This window comes from Bolinopsis microptera, chromosome 4, assembly GCF_026151205.1.
Source record: "Bolinopsis microptera isolate Bmic1 chromosome 4, MBARI_Bmic_1.0, whole genome shotgun sequence".
Taxonomy (NCBI): Eukaryota; Metazoa; Ctenophora; class Tentaculata; order Lobata; family Bolinopsidae; genus Bolinopsis; species Bolinopsis microptera.
This window is the reverse complement of record NC_087075.1, coordinates 2,720,257-2,737,668: the sequence shown is the minus strand read 5'-3', so window position 1 is coordinate 2,737,668 and position 17,412 is coordinate 2,720,257. Positions and strand designations below refer to the sequence as shown.

The 17,412-nt window shown below is 36.5% G+C and overlaps 1 protein-coding gene across 1 annotated transcript; it reads right to left on the bottom strand.

Moving 5' to 3' along the window:
* Positions 1–91: 91 nt before the first annotated feature.
* LOC134814414 (probable E3 ubiquitin-protein ligase HERC1) lies at positions 92–15,707 on the bottom strand. Its single transcript, XM_063822524.1, has 26 exons — positions 15,560–15,707; positions 15,203–15,292; positions 14,932–15,072; positions 14,504–14,627; positions 14,087–14,262; positions 13,743–13,934; positions 12,494–12,595; positions 11,197–11,313; positions 10,939–11,059; positions 10,566–10,616; positions 9,855–9,995; positions 8,454–8,584; positions 8,120–8,230; positions 7,484–7,606; positions 7,200–7,319; positions 6,568–6,726; positions 6,242–6,367; positions 4,946–5,033; positions 4,593–4,666; positions 3,581–3,691; positions 3,302–3,479; positions 1,319–1,447; positions 1,054–1,157; positions 757–892; positions 365–556; positions 92–255 (listed from the first exon to the last, which is right to left on the bottom strand). The coding sequence occupies exons 1-26, from the start codon at positions 15,680–15,682 to the stop codon at positions 143–145; spliced, it is 3,273 nt and encodes a 1,090-aa protein (XP_063678594.1). The 5' UTR covers positions 15,683–15,707; the 3' UTR covers positions 92–142.
* Positions 15,708–17,412: the final 1,705 nt, after the last annotated feature.

Here is a 17,412-nt window from a genome sequence, read left to right as displayed (position 1 = left end):
GGCTAATGTTCAGTATTATCGGAAAATATCCCCTACCTTTTAAAATCTTATACTGATCTACTAAATTGTACTTTTTTTCTCGAGTTTCTTTAGAATAATAAAAATACGGTTTAACTTTACAGCTTGAACTCATGTCCTTCGTTTAAAAATTGGAAACCCAACATTGAGAATCTGTCCAATTTTTGGCAGATTTAGTAAGACCCACATGTTTCATACACTCACCAACTTTTTCCTTCAATCTTATACAACAAACTCCTGCGATTAACAAAAATAAAACCATATCCACCTTCCCGTCACAACAACTTAACTCTAAATCTTACTATAAAATTCGCCACAAAAATTATCCTTGTGTTTGAAGACTCACTGATAAGATCCTCAGCGAGCTCCACACTCTCGGTAACCCCCAGACTTGAGATACTCTGAGCGAGGGTGTCGAGGGAGATGAGGAGAGCTGTAGCGTCAGGGAGGAGAGGTTTGAGGGATGTTGGTGGTAGGGAGAGGAGACCGTATAGGAGCTGGTGGAGGATCTGTCCCGGGAGGGAGGGGTAGATGATACCTGGTGAGGGAGGGGTTTATATTAGAGCCTAGCGGGAGGGGTCAAGAGATAGTTAATCGTAGTAAATGTTAGAGGGATAACAACTAAAGGAGTTAGGAACTAGGTACATAATAATGCTGATTGCTGAATGGGGGAGTTAAAAACGTTTTTACTTTTTTCTCCCAAATAATTAAGGGAAGTCGGGACTCAGGAGAACGTACCCTCAACTACAGTATGATCGACTCCTCGCGCTTTTATCACTTCAGTACATCTGTTTATCAGATCACGAGCGTTACTAAGCAACAGCTTGACGTGATCTCGCAGCAGTTCTAGCACTGAACCTGCTTCTGAGGGACCCTGAAATACGGAGTGAAGTCACGTGACAAATGAAGTCACGTGGGATTATTTCATGTGCAGTACTTACGCTGGTTCCTAGTTTTTCAAATACGTCAACGTTTCAACCTTATTATCTTATTGTATTAATAAATGTTGGCGAAGTAAGTTCAATAAAAAGTCACCTTAGCGTAGCAGAAAGCCAGGATATGTTTATGTAGACAGAGTAGTAGCTTGTAAAGATGGTGAGGGGGAACTGGACACTTGCTATTCTCCACGTGTATATCAGCTGATAGAAAGTAAACGAATTACAAATTACTAACTCAATAATTAATTCAGTTTAATAAGAAGCAATTAGCAAAGCACGAAAAATTAGGTATCTCTCAAGTTAGGTATCTCTCAAAATTAGGTATCTCTTAAGTTTTTCAGAAAAGGTTATTAAATATTAACCAATAGAGGAGATGGATTCTTCCTCCACACAATCCAGAAGAGTGTTTGTGTGTGATGACGTCATCTTCAAAAGCAGCTTCATTAACGAGGCAGACAAACTTCTCTTCTCTTTCCTTGAGTCTGTTAGGCCTGGGACAATGTCGGGTTAGTGGTAATGTTGGGTAGTACAAATTATAAGATCTGTTATGTTGCTAATATCCCTTAAATAAACAGTTTTATTAGTTGTATAGGTTGTTATGTTGCTAATATCCCTTAAATAAACAGTTTTATTAGTTGCAGATCTGTTATGTTGCTAATATCCCTTAAATAAACAGTTTTATTAGTTGTATAGGTTGTTATGTTGCTAATATCCCTTAAATAAACAGTTTTATTAGTTGTATAGGTTGTTATGTTGCTTATATCCCTTAAATAAACAGTTTTATTAGTTGCAGATCTGTTATGTTGCTAATATCCCTTAAATAAACAGTTTTATTAGTTGTATAGGTTGTTATGTTGCTAATATCCCTTAAATAAACAGTTTTATTAGTTGCAGATCTGTTATGTTGCTAATATCCCTTAAATAAACAGTTTTATTAGTTGTATAGGTTGTTATGTTGCTAATATCCCTTAAATAAACAGTTTTATTAGTTGTATAGGTTGTTATGTTGCTTATATCCCTTAAATAAACAGTTTTATTAGTTGCAGATCTGTTATGTTGCTAATATCCCTTAAATAAACAGTTTTATTAGTTGCAGATCTGTTATGTTGCTAATATCCCTTAAATAAACAGTTTTATTAGTTGTATAGGTTGTTATGTTGCTAATATCCCTTAAATAAACAGTTTTATTAGTTGCAGATCTGTTATGTTGCTAATATCCCTTAAATAAACAGTTTTATTAGTTGCAGATCTGTTATGTTGCTAATATCCCTTAAATAAACAGTTTTATTAGTTGCAGATCTGTTATGTTGCTAATATCCCTTAAATAAACAGTTTTATTAGTTGTATAGGTTGTTATGTTGCTAATATCCCTTAAATAAACAGTTTTATTAGTTGTATAGGTTGTTATGTTGCTAATATCCCTTAAATAAACAGTTTTATTAGTTGCAGATCTGTTATGTTGCTAATATCCCTTAAATAAACAGTTTTATTAGTTGCAGATCTGTTATGTTGCTAATATCCCTTAAATAAACAGTTTTATTAGTTGCAGATCTGTTATGTTGCTAATATCCCTTAAATAAACAGTTTTATTAGTTGCAGATCTGTTATGTTGCTAATATCCCTTAAATAAACAGTTTTATTAGTTGTATTGGTTGTATAAGTTGCATAAGTTGTATATTAGTTGTATTAGTTGTATCAGTTGTATCAGTTGTATTGGTTGTATAAGTTGTATAAGTTGTATAAGTTGTATAAGTTGTATAAGTTGTATAAGTTGCATAAGTTGTATAAGTTGTATAAGTTGTATAAGTTGTACAAGTTGTATAAGTTGTATAAGTTGCATAAGTTGTATATTAGTTGTATTGGTTGTATTGGTTGTATTAGTTGTATTGGTTGTATTGGTTGTATTGGTTGTATAAGTTGTATAAGTTGTATAAGTTGTATAAGTTGTATTGGTTGTATTGGTTGTATAAGTTGTATAAGTTGTATAAGTTGTATAAGTTGTATTAGTTGTATTGGTTGTATTGGTTGTATAAGTTGTATAAGTTGTATAAGTTGTATAAGTTGTATAAGTTGTATAAGTTGTATAAGTTGTATTAGTTGTATTGGTTGTATTGGTTGTATAAGTTGTATAAGTTGTATAAGTTGTATAAGTTGTATAAGTTGTATTAGTTGTATTGGTTGTATTGGTTGTATAAGTTGTATAAGTTGTATTGGTTGTATAAGTTGTATAAGTTGTATTGGTTGTATTGGTTGTATAAGTTGTATTAGTTGTATTGGTTGTATTGGTTGTATAAGTTGTATAAGTTGCGATTGAACATGTCAGTATTACCAGGTGAATGACTCACCAAGAAGCTGGGTAACTTGGCAATCCTCCAAAAAGCTGTTCAGTACAAGTGTTAACTGGAGAGAGTGCCCAGGTGACAAAGTGTCCCATCTCTCGGGTAACAGTGTGTTCAGCAGCAGCATTCTCTCTTCTAGGGCAGGGAGCAGGACTGGAGATCCCATTACCAGAGTGTCACGAACCTGTAGAGTGTGACGTCACGTGAGGGAATTTGACGTCACGTGACATGCTCGATGAACGTATGTTAATTAATTTAAACAAATTATTTGGCAACAATATTTACCAGTTTGTGGATATCGTCAGGGAGCTGACAGTCCAACATGTTAAATAACATGTCTCTAAGTAAGGCAGCCTGTCTTCCCATTATCTGTCCTTGTGACATGGATCCTGCAACCTGGGGAAACGTGTCGTGTTAGAAGTACCGTGTTAGGGAGTGCCGTGGTAAGAGTGCCGTGCTAGAGAAAGGTGGAAGAATTTGTGATGAATCACTTGCCCGGTAACATCACTGTGGTTTGTAATTGTCAATTTAATAGTTAACAAAGTTTCGTGAGCCGTCAGTTAAGTTGTTTATTATTGATGTCTCAGTTATTTTACTATCTAAATTTCCAATTTTTAAATGCTTCACAAATCACAATGTACCGGTTTATTAAGCTATGAACTTGTATTGTTTGTTCAGCGTGGTATTCAAACCAACCAAAAACAGGGTCTCCGTTTGCTAGCCCCTAAAGTCTAAACACACTGTCAGTACACGAACACCAAGTCAGTACACACCACTTACACCAATAGAATGTCTGGTAAGTCTGTCAGTTATCACTACTGGCACTGTGTAGTTCTGTCCCACCACATTCCTGTTTCTACCAGCTGAAACCTTGTTGCAATGTTTTACACGGTGCCACTTATATGACGTAGAGGGAGTGTGACGTCACGTCATGTGAGGAAGTGTGACGTCACGTCATGTGAGGGAGTGTGACGTCACGTCATGTGAGGGAGTGTGACGTCACATGAGGGATTGTGACATCACTTGTTGCAATGTTTTACACGGTGCCACTCTTACGTCATGATGTAAATAAAGGTAAGAGAGGAATAACTAATATCTTAGTTTTGATGTGGCAGCATATATAGGGGCAGTATTTACTTTTGGGTAGGACCGATTACATCATAACTCAAAAAGAGATGCTGTAGGTTTCTCGCAAATCTGTATGTCGATTGTCAGTGTCACAAAAATCCCAAAAATGAAACAATAATGTTCCCAAATAATACTAACTTTATCACGTGCTCAGATAATATAGTCTTACCGCTAACTCCAAGTGAGCTTTGAGCAGCTTGAGACACAAGTAGAGGAACTCCTGATTCAGGTCCCCACTTTGATCTGAAACAAGTTTAGCAGTGTTTAGTTTAGCTTTTTTTCAATAAGTGCTTAAGATAATATAGACCTACTACATTGTGGTAATTAATGATGACGCATATATATATGCGCATATATAACATTTTCTTTTTATAAAAAGAAAGGGTAACGACAGAATTTATTAGTTCTAAGTAATATTTTTTGTTATCAGTGTTTTTCAAGACTTATGATCACAAATTATTCTTACAAATAAGTCAATTAAAACAAATTAAGTAGTATTCCACTAGTAATAGATAATCTCACCGTTGTTGAGCTCTACCATGAAGGTATACAGCATGCTGAAAGTCTCAGGTTTAAGCTGAATACAGTAAGGTTTCTGCCACGTTAGTACCTGGAGAGGTTAGATATTGGAGGACAGCAAATGAGTCTATTTACCGTGGATCGTGTATTTTAGATGTCATTACCTACGGGAAATCAAGAAGCTTGAACATAATTTTCGGAATGAGCATTAACGTTGAGTAGAAGTCAAGTAACATGGAACAGATTAACAAATTAATAATTAGTTAACAGATTAACAGGAATCACCCGACTATAGAATCACACAACAGGATATACAAGTCTATAGAGATTGAAACAGATAAGGTCATGTTTACGATCACCAGATAATCAAAATACACTGAAGAATGGAACACATCCAGAACAATATCAAATGTTGAGCAGTAAACAGAAAATATCTCGACCAACTCATTCAGTCTTTCTAGTAATCAAAATGGTCTTTTAAGAGACTCTTCCCCAGATATTACAATCAATTCATTAACTTATTCATGCTTTGAAGAGTCATCTGATTGAGTTGAACAAGTTATTTTTTCATATTATGGTATATATAACGTTCTAACAACATTGTGTATTTACAGTTACACTTAGTTTATCAATAAAACCAAAGTTCCAATTAGCCAACATATTATGCTCCCTTACAAAGTCCCCTCACTGAGCAATACACGTGACAATTCTAGATTTTTGGGACGATGGAGTACTTTAGTTAGGTGACAAGTTTAAAACTGATGGTGATCTTATCGTGCTTCATCTCATCAAGTAATTTACAGAACTGTTTCCCACAGGCAAGTGAAAGATAACCAAGAATTCACGATCTAAACATGTAATATTTCCCTTACTTTTTGTGCATGTTTTACCTTTGAGCCCTGCGGAATTAGCGAACTTAACACTCAGCACAATTTGATGGACCAGTGAAAATGTTCAGCTGGTGATAATTAGCTATCGAAATTAATTGATTGGAAAAAGGTAAAATTTAATAATAATTGATCAAATTTTTGCAAATCAGCAATATTAAATCTTTTGACCAGAACAACGATAAGCACCAATAGGTAACAGCGACTCTTGAACGAACATCACAAAATATTGCGTCAATAAAATATTCACAACAAATTGTTTATAACATTATTTATGACATTCTATTCAATGAATGACGAGGTTATCAGGTTATACTTATACTCTCTGTACGAAACAAGTGATTGAATTCACATTCAATATCCACAACAATTGATAGCCAAAGTGGTAGACTCCCAACAACAGTAAACAAACCTTTCTATCAGTGGGTATAGCAGTCCAGGCAACTGAGTGAGATGTTCCCGCACTTATCTGATGTATAGGAGTATTCTCCAGACCGGCTACTTTCCGTGGTTTGGATACTGGACTGTGACAGTTACCCTGGTAGAGCAAACATTAGGGATATAAGATAGCTTAAAGATACGGACATGTTTCGCGACGGGAGACAGAGGTAAATGGCGTCAGATGTCAACCAAATTAACTTTGAATCTCATGCTAACAGACTTTTCCTTAAAACCAGATCAAAAACCCTCCCCTCTCTCTACAGCTCCCTTTATCCACAGCCCCCCAATAACATTTACCTGTCCGCACTGTCCCACAGAGTTGTTGCCCCACGCGTAAACAGTACTGTCGTGAGTCAGCGCCAGTGCGTGACTATCTCCTGCACTGATGTCGATTATCCGGTAGTTCAGCAACTCTTCCACTATGCGGGGTGTCAGCTCTGTTGCGTCTGGGGTTCCCTGATCAGGAGTTTGGGCGTATCTAAATTTTCTGTAATCTTGAGGTTGGTTTTGTTTGGTTTCCTTTTACGGCTATTTTAATTCAGAATAAAATAAGTATAATCCAGGATAAATCCTAAAATTAGAAATTCATTAAAGTTTGTTGCGAATGACTTTTGTCTAACTTTATAACATACACTTTGCCTCACAATGATAAAACAGAACTATTCACATCCCCCATAAAACTAGTTAACAAACACACTCATCATACCCTCAATCTAAATTCATTTCGCACTCTAGATCCCTGATGTATTTTTATAAAGCCTTACTTATACCGCTCACAAGTCTTAATTTTATCCTGATATCGTTGATCACGAATTTTTATCCAACTGCGAGATGTTGTAAGCTAAGAGAATGAAGACGAAAAGGCATGTAGCAAGCCAGCAGGTGGGTAACAATGAAGGTGGGTAACAGGTGGGTAAGTCAGATGTTACCTGTCCTAGACATGGTCCGGAGCCCCAAGTGTAAACTTGAGCGATGGCAGTGAGTGCCATGGAGAACTGAGAACCGCAAGTGAGCTTGGTTACAACTACTCCACTCAGCGCTTCTATAACCTGGGGAACAATTTAGCTATTAAAATTAGTTTCAAACCAATAATCTAATAATGGACTATTGCGTAATCTTCAACCTGAAGGAGTTCTTCATATGTTTTAGAGACAAAATTAAGCTTAAGAATAATGATGATATCTTATATTTTCTAAGCAGTCAACTCTCAAACCTTTGGTCTGAAAACTCTGGCAGTATCACCGTGTCCTAACTTGCCGTTATCACCACCGCCAAATGACCATGTCGTCCTTCCGTCTTTAGACACCGCCAAAGTGTGGGAGCTGCCGCACGAAACCTGATCAAAAGATAGATTATTATAGTAAAAAGTGGATGATATCTTGCTTTAATTCCAGCCGATTTACAAAACCGGATTAAGTGCCAAGAAATTATCTTTCTGTCAAGATACAATATAATGGTATGTGCCTGATATAATTCGCAAATTAGTGTTTTACCATGTAAACACGATAAAAATTAAACATTGACAGCATCTCAAAATAACTCAGTCAAATTATTCGAAATCGATTTATTTTCGACTAAACGGCTGGAGTCTCCTGCAAAGTTGTATCATGTATACATTGTGGAGTTGTTTTGAACGCGCGGCACGCGCGCGCGTTTCGGTATCATAGTAGTGGCCGAAACTAGATCAATCTCTTATTTAAAAAGTCATCGCGCGTTACAAAACCTGCATATTCGAACTGGTACAAAACATGGCAAAATTTAAAATTGGCCCACGATTCAAAATCTAATTGGATCCGCGTAGCGCCAATTGATCACTTATTAAATTGCAACAAAACAAACAATGACATACCTGTCCTACATTATTGATATCAACAACACATTTAGGGCTATCTCTACTAAGTGTATCTCCGTGTCCCAATCTTCCATAATCTCCCTCACCCCACGTCCACAGAGTCCCGTCCTGAACACAGTGGTGTGGTTAAAATAAAGCAGGGATTTTATATCAAATATTTGAGCATCAATTACAGACTTATTATAGCATTTGATTGATTCAAATGATTATTTACAGTCGTGTGGATAATTCACTGTAGTGTTCATTGCGAATAATTTCTTCTGTTTAGATGCAAAGCGTTCGTGGTTAAGTTAAGTTTAAAGATACAAATATAAAAGTAATCCAATCATACCTCACAAACGCAAGCACTGTGCCTATACCCAGCGCTTACATTGACTACTACCTTCCCTGACAGTGGGCCGAGAAGTAGTTTTGGTGTCTTCTGTGTACTGGTGTTACCGTGGCCTAACTTTCCGTAATCTCCTGAAAATTAGTTGTTTTTCAATATTTCTATTACTAATGAATTTTGTTAGTTAAGGGAAGCAGGTGCAGCTAGATGTCTCTGATTCTGAACAGCCGCTAGTTTGAAAGAGCAGCTTAGAACGTACTGAGCGATAAAAGAAGCTGTTTTCTGGGTCCAATGCTGTTGTAATATCCGTTATTGTACACTAACCAGAGATTCAATGAGCCACTAAATTAAACATTTGTATTCCACTGTCAAATATTTGAGAATCTACATCTAATCATAATAACTACACAGTCTCCTTCTCTCTAGATAAGTATCAGATAAAAATCAAGCCAGAAGACAATGTATGATATACCCCGGTACTTCCTGTTCGTATACCTAATTCAGGAGCCGTTCTATCACCCTTTTAACGATTCTGATGAAGTAACACAAAGATCAGGATGATACCAGAACAAGAAGATGTTTTACACTGCTTGCGAAGCAGCTCACCGCATACTCTCTTACTTGGTGTAACATTAAAGTTGAGGTGTTTCTATGTACGTACACTTAACAAGACAGCAGTTATCCACCGCAGGAATTTGTTTTATATAACTACGCTCATGTTATGTGTATGAATGGGTTCACAAAACAAATACCCATCTATCATTCTAAAGATTGAGCGTTTTCTTATTTGAACAGTATCTAACTCACTAACTGGCTTACACTTTTTCCGTTTTATCAACAAATTAATATCGGCCAAACATATTTTGCAGCACGTTTGATAAATTTCACCGTCAATAATAGGTATTTAGATAATTAGATTCCATTTATACGCATTTCGGCATTATCCATCTTCAAGTTTACAACATAATGAGAAATTACTGAAATTGTTAAGCACATGATATAATTTTAACAGCGTCAATTATAATAGTCACGTTGGGTAACACACACTGCACTATTTCAATTATTGTTATATCAATTATTGTTGTATCTAATGTAGACAATGTCTAATGTATCTAATGTTAACATTGCAGATATTACACATGAATACATTACGACAGTACAGTGTAATAACCACAATTACAACTAGTGAATTAAGCCTCGTGACACTGTATTTCATCACATGAAATACTATCAGCCACTGCACTACAAGATTCACATTTTACGTCCGATTAATATTTAATTTTATATGTCTATTGTCTACTCAATGAACAATTACTATACTTATATTGATATCAATACTATGATATGAATACTAAGCAGATCACTGATCAGGTAACATGTTATCCCTACTATTGTAAAACTCACCGTCGCCCCACGTATAGACAGCGCCATCTCTAGTCAGAGCCAGGGTGTGCCCATCTGATCCTTTAGAGGAAGTAATCTTTACAATAGAGACAGGAGGATCAAACGAGAGGGGTTTCAGTTGGGCCTGGTTCGTGCTGTCACCTGAGTGAGCACGTGATTAGTAAGTTAATTGGATAATTACTGATCAATTACTATTATCTTGTAATTAATAAATGTCTTTAAATCAATTAATAACAATATTTGAATCTATTCTATTTTCTATCTGATGTATAATGTATATCCACATCACGTACATTGTACATGCAAGTTGAGGTAAGTTATATGTACAACGTACGTGACTATAGCTATAGGAAGGGAGGTGATTCCCTGACATTCGATACAGTTAATCAACAGTAATTACATTAATTATGAATACTTTAAAGTTTGTAACTTGTAGCCAAAACACAACATGTTATTTACCACGTACTTGACTACCGACTTAAGATTCAGTCTCATATTCCAATTGTAAAGCCATATCATGTATCGAACTTTGATAACTATAGCGCATACTGGCAATCCTACACTAATATAATATAATGATTTGTGAAGAGATCTTCACAAAATGGATACATATTACATTATTTATCATCTATAAATTAATTAATTTATAAATTAATCAATAGCGATAAGGCAGTTTAAATTAATGATTGATTTTAAAGTAACCATGCTTACCTAGTCCGAGTCTACCGTAACTGCCTTTACCACAGGCTTGTATCTCACCACCTAACAAATAACTAATGTAATTACAAACGTTATTAAAATAATTTAAGTAATTTAACATGATTACTGTTTAGGCTTATTACTCTAATTAGTTAGTCAGCAGGAAGTAATGATTAACAGTTCGAAATAGATTACTCGGTTAACTTAGAAATCTTGCCTAACAAGGATTATAATACCAAACCGTGCCCAAAGAAACGTGTAAATTTAAATAGTTAACAAAGTTAACCAATTACTTAATCAGTTAATCGACTTTAAACGCAATGACCATTACGCTCACTATAATGTAAAGTAATGATGGAACCTATAAACATACTAATAACTTCACTCTGACCTATAGTAAAAGTACAGTATTGTCCGGCTTCAACATATTGGGACCCCGCAAAACATTCCGTTTGTTTCGCTACTAAAATCTTTTCTTGACTCCCCTCAGCTAGCTGTAAGAAACTCTAATTTAACGGTCAAAATTTAAGTTTCATGAAACTAAAATCTTTAAATTTATCATACCATCGATGAATCAATGGTATGATAAATTTAAAGATCAGTAAATTTAAAAAAGTTTAAACTGAATAATTGTTAATCTAACCTGGTGGGAGCTGTTGGAGCCCCAGATATACACATCAGAGGGCATTACAGGGTCGCTGTCAGGCTTACTATCACACCTCATACACATGTCTATGTAGTTGGTAGCTGTGGTGCACACCTGTGATTGTTTTGGTTAACCTCACAGTTCTTACTGAGGATTTAGGACCTAAATCTTAAATACCATGCGTGCCAGCTACATTTTGGGTACAATGCTGGTATGGTGTATTTACATTCTTAACATTTAGTTATTTTATTTCTGTATTTCTTACAGTACAACCAGGTAACAGGCCAATTACAGGAAGACAAAATATCTTGCTAATTGGCATCTGTTTTAAGTGTTACGGTCTTAACAATAATGTGATTATCCAAGTTATTCCAATAATTGTACTCATTCCACTTTAAAACTTTCCATAGCCTCAGATACTAACTATTAAAATTCCTAAAATACCATATCAGTACTACACTGAATACCACTATGTTGCAGATATTTGTGCTGCTGCCTGCTGGGGCCTATAAATAGACACATCTGGACTATGTACACCTGTTGACATGTTAGTGCTGAGCTGTAGCTGATAATTCAATTTGCACTTCTGGAATGTTTTTAGTCTGTTCTGGGGTTTGAATTTAATAACGCGTAAAATGGCGTTTTTAAAATCCAACCAAAAATAAGATTTTTTTTCTTATTTTTCAGCGGACTCAAACGTTTTGAGAAAAAAGAGGTCTTCTTGTTTTAGGAGATGGACAATTGATTTCGAGGAAGAATATTTTAATGAGAAATGCACATCAATCAGGACAATTTAACAACACCAACTTGTGCACGATTGAGATCCCGATTTACCGGAATTTTCGTTTTACTGGAAAATTTCTACTGTTCAAATTGTTAATAATACGATATGAGGACCATTTATTAATAAATCAAATACGGAACTTAATAAAAATTAAAAACCATACTGCACGTACTTTTTTTCAGTGTGCACTTATACAAGTATCAAACACAATTATACAATATAATACATAAGTTACTTGTAGCTGCTTCTCCAATTTATTGGTATCGAAGGAATAAATGTGTGCTGCAAAACGTACAAGCTTGCACTACGTGTTTAACAACATTGACAGAGTGTTTATCTAGAGACATATTGGGAAAATTTGTAGCATACCGACGTTGTACAAGGGACTCAAGGTGTTTACAATTACATTGCTTAACACTGATACAGGGAAGTACAGTAAATATATAATTAACTAATTAATTAATTAATTAATTAATTAATTAACTAAATATAAAATTAGCAGAAACTAACATGTTTCATTAGAGCAGTAGCCGCATCGTTAAGTGTGATTTCTTCTTTACCTCCAAATGTTCCCATTTCCAGACTAACGTTGCACTCTATTTGCTGCACTACCTGTAAAATTACATGTGATAAGATGTTTGCTGCACTCTATTTGCTGCACTACCTGTAAAATTACATGTGATAAGATGTTTGCTGCACTCTATCTGCTGCACTACCTGTAAAATATATGTGTTAAGATGTTTGCTGCACTCTATTTGCTGCACTACCTGTAAAATTACATGTGATAAGATGTTTGCTGCACTCTATCTGCTGCACTACCTGTAAAATATATGTGTTAAGATGTTTGCTGCACTCTATTTGCTGCACTACCTGTAAAATTACATGTGATAAGATGTTTGCTGCACTCTATCTGCTGCACTACCTGTAAAATTACATGTGATAAGATGTTTGCTGCACTCTATTTGCTGCACTACCTGTAAAATTACATGTGATAAGATGTTTGCTGCACTCTATCTGCTGCACTACCTGTAAAATTACATGTGATAAGATGTTTGCTGCACTCTATCTGCTGCACTACCTGTAAAATATATGTGTTAAGATGTTTGCTGCACTCTATTTGCTGCACTACCTGTAAAATTACATGTGATAAGATGTTTGCTGCACTCTATCTGCTGCACTACCTGTAAATAATATGTCCTCAATTTTATTGAAATTTGTGAAAGATTTAGAAAAATATTCTCTTGTAGTTTATGTTTTTTCAAATGAATTGGAAACATGTACTTCCACAAACTCATGAGTTTATGTTCGTCTTTCCTAGACTAAAGACTAAAGAGCATATTTATGACAATTCATCTGAAGTGGCACTTTTTTAAAGAGGACTTATATATTTAGTTCAGTAGAGCAGGTTTTTAGTCCGGTAGAAGAAGCATTTTTACTGCTGAGTTAGTTGAGAAATTCTCATAATCTTGTCATCGGAGCTAACATCGGAAAATAAATATTTGATAATTATTATAGGAAAGACGGGCATAAACTCATGAGTTGGTTGAAGTAAATTTTTCAATTCATTTGAAAAAAGACGCACACAGTAAAACCCCGATTTACCACGTAGTGGCACGGAGTTTGGGGAAAGGAAACAGTGCGTTAAATCGGGGTCTGCGACAAATCGAGGTTCCACTGTACTAGAAGAGAATATTTTCTAAATCTTTCAGCAATGATAACTGTGAATTCTGGTGGAGGCGAGGCATTTCCGATTGCTAACCTGGTTGAGCAGAGGAACTGATATCATGACCCCCTGGGTGCTGGGACTGCGCGCCATGCGCACCCAGTCCAGCACAGTGTGTAGTGATCCGCGCTGTATCACCAGACACAGCAGCACCTCTGCCGCTAGCTGTTGTCCGTACGAATCGGCGTTGGATTTACCGTGTACTGTGTTTTGTAGAAACTGGCAAATCTGAGGTGGAAATTAATTAGCTTTAGAACTATTAGGGAATGTGACACTAATCAACAACAAAATAATACCTGCCTTGCATGATAAACAACAAACAAAAATATCAACACTTTAAATTCTGAGTTCTTTTAAAGTATGATAGTTTGTTTAGCCACCTGACTGAGAGTTTGGTTGCCGAGAGGAGGGATCTTAGTGTCCATAGCTAAAGACAGTGGAGGAAGAGCGGAGAGCAAGTCACGTGCTGTTATCAACACATCGTTACTCAGGCTGTACGCGTCAGTCTGGGATTGTACCCAGGACTGTTTTAGGAGGGAGAACATCAGGGACAGACCTGGAAATGGTTTAGGGTTAGGTCCTGAACTTGAAAGTTAAGTTTGAGGCTTCTTCAAGTAGTACTTTTTAATATGTATATTTCTGTTACTGGATTTAAGTAATTTAGAAATAAAGCTTCTGGCTTTATTTGTAGGAATATCAAAATATATCTTGTGCTGAATAGACCTGCTTTAAAATTAATTTCTACACTAGAAGCTTGATAGAAATTACCACCACGAAGTCCAATAAAATTCTGAAACCTGTTTTGAGACCAAGTTCTAGAAGCAGTCCATTTCCAGTTGGTGTGTGCACAATTTCAGAACTAGACAAGTCAACACTCGACTCACTAGAGCTTGACAGCTTGGCTTCTGTTTTAATTGCGTCCTGCAAGATACGAAAGTGAGTACGAAAGTGAGTGAATATCAACACAACAATGTCTCGTATTCTACACAACTATTAACGACATTAAAAGAAGAGTGAAAAGTTATATATATAATAAAAATTGTTAGTTATAAATAACTAACAAACTTTTTATATCTCCTTTAGTAACAATCTTTAATTGATTTCACCTAGAGACCTAGTCTTCATCTTATAAAATTGTTAACTTTGTATTATTCTTCTGAGAAGTTGGAATGACAAGTTGTATGAGAAGTCTGCAGACAAAAAAGAGTTTTTAAATTTGACATACCTGATGATATTTGTGAGACACAGCAAATAAAATTCTCTCGTGAAGAAGCTGTTTCTTGCTAATATATTGGGAGAATAATGTTGTGCTTGAGATGTGACTTGCAAGGTCGTCCTCACTTTGCAATATTTTACCAATGAGTTCCTGAAATTGTATGTCTAGATAAATGATCATAGATAATCAGTATACTATACATGAATTTAAAGATGAAATATACAAACAACAATGGACCATTCATGTCCGATTCTTTGCCATGAAGATCTCAATTGGTCACCTTTTTGTCATCTTCAGAAGGTTTTCTTGGATCTAATTCAATGAACTGAACTCCTGCTGTGTCAATACATAGCCCCGGTGAGTACACAACCTGTGTTGATAAGTATTGATTTAACAACATACATAATAATAATATCGCAGCACTATAACTACTACTTGAACTAAAAAGTACATACTATTATAATGAATACAGTACATATACAAGAAATAGTATCCAAGAAAGAGGACATCTTTGGGATATAATAGAGATCTTGACCAAAATAGACACTAATTCGAAGGACCAGTAAGTTTACCCTACAAATAAAACACCATGATGAAACAAACTTTTGGATCTATACATCACATTAATAAACAGTACCTCTTTACTGTGAAGAAGTTTATTGAAGTGGTAGTCAGTTCTGGTGGAGTCCACAAGGTCTGACGTACTGATCTCCACCCATTTGGTGTTCAGGAGCTCTTGAGGAGAAAGTTTTGCAGGCATTGTTCATCTCTGTCATTGCATTCCTTTCAAGTATTATGATATTATAGTCTAGATCAATAGAAAAGTATCTCACAGTCTGACAGGTAGGGGGGGGGGGGGTGGAGAGCAGTGAAAGAAAACAGCATTACAAAACACATGGAAGTTATCATTTATCAACCCCAACACAGGTTTTAATCGAAAAGCCAATCCCAGGACTTAATCAGATAGAGCTATTCAGTCTTAACGACATGTCGCATCATCCCCACTATGTGAAACATACAATCAAACATGATTGGTTCGTTGGGGGAACCTGTTCTACAATCTGCATCCGATTGAGATGCAGGCACAGATGTATTTAATATCATACTGCTGTAGTATATGGATTAGGGCAACCCAAACAGACACCAACGCGAGGAAGTTCAAACGAGTTCAGGCATTGGCATTGAGAATGATGTCTGGTGCCATGCCTAGTACTCCCTTCATCGCACTGAACCACCTCACTAACACTCCAGATATCATACTTTTCCTGAGAGGTGAAGCAGCAAAGGGCACAGCCAGGCTTCAAGCATATGGAAGCCTAACCCTCGAAACTATCGCCCCCAGAAAAGGTACCATCACAACTCACACCACTATCAACAAACAATTCATGGCAGACCTCAACATACCACCCAAAGCAGAGAGAGACCTATCTATACCAACCATGATGCTTGAACGACGCTTCACGGTCACCACTCCTGGAGCTGACAACATTGAATATAGAGGCTCACTCCAAAACACCATCGACAACATCCCCAGTGAAACCATCACCTGCTACACAGACGGGTCACGCACAGACTCAGGTAGCGGGGCTGGTTATATTATCACCACAGACAACAACAACACTACACTAGATGAAAGATCATTCAAGCTTCCTGATTATTGCACCGTTTATCAAACTGAACTCACTGCCATCATCGAAGCTTGTAAATATCTATCAACTTACACAAACACACATATCATCATATGGTCAGACAGTCTCTCCTCTATTCAAGCTATATCCTCACCTTCAACGAGGAGTAGAACCACTAGAGACTGCTACGACACCCTCAATACACTCGGATCCACTAACACCTTAGAGATCAGATGGATAGCAGCACACATCGGATTGTGGGGTAATGAAAAAGCAGACGAGCTGGCCAAAAATGGCACAACCAGTGAATCCACTTTGAATTGCCCAATTCCACAATCTTACATCAAACGCCTGATCAACGACAAAGTCACAAAACTTAATCAAGAATCATGGATTACTAATGGTCCCAGACACACTAAACTGACACTTGGACATAAAAACATCAACATCATCAAAAATCTCAACACTACACTCAGTAACAACAGACAAAATTACAGAACTGCAGTGCACCTCATCACGGGACATTGTGGCCTCAACAAACACCTACACACCATTCACAAATCAGACACAAGTGCTTGTCCAAAATGCGGCGACGGAGAGGAGACTGTCTCACACTTTCTCGGACAGTGCCCGGCTATTGCCCAAATAAGAGGTCAATATTTCCGGGACTACTACCTCTCTGTCAATGACATATTCGACAACCAACACATCTCCACCATTGTCAACTTTACAAACCACACTAAACGCTTAGTGGTGCCGGAGGAGTTGGACCAGACAGGTGTAACATAGCGACTACTTTAACGCCGTCTTGTTTCGCCCCTCTCTTCCACACTCAACCACCACTTAACCGTTTATCTATAAC

What these genes read in the sequence shown, in the direction of transcription:
- LOC134814414 (XM_063822524.1), bottom strand. Translation starts at nt 15,682, where the DNA reads ATGCCTGCAAAACTTTCTCCTCAAGAGCTCCTGAACACCAAATGGGTG. An exon ending in ATATCAATAATGTAGGACAG is followed by an intron (nt 7,607 to 8,119) that starts GTATGTCATTGT and finishes TCTTTTGATCAG; the next exon opens with GTTTCGTGCGGCAGCTCCCA. An exon ending in AGAATCCATCTCCTCTATTG is followed by an intron (nt 1,158 to 1,318) that starts GTTAATATTTAA and finishes ACTTTCTATCAG; the next exon opens with CTGATATACACGTGGAGAAT.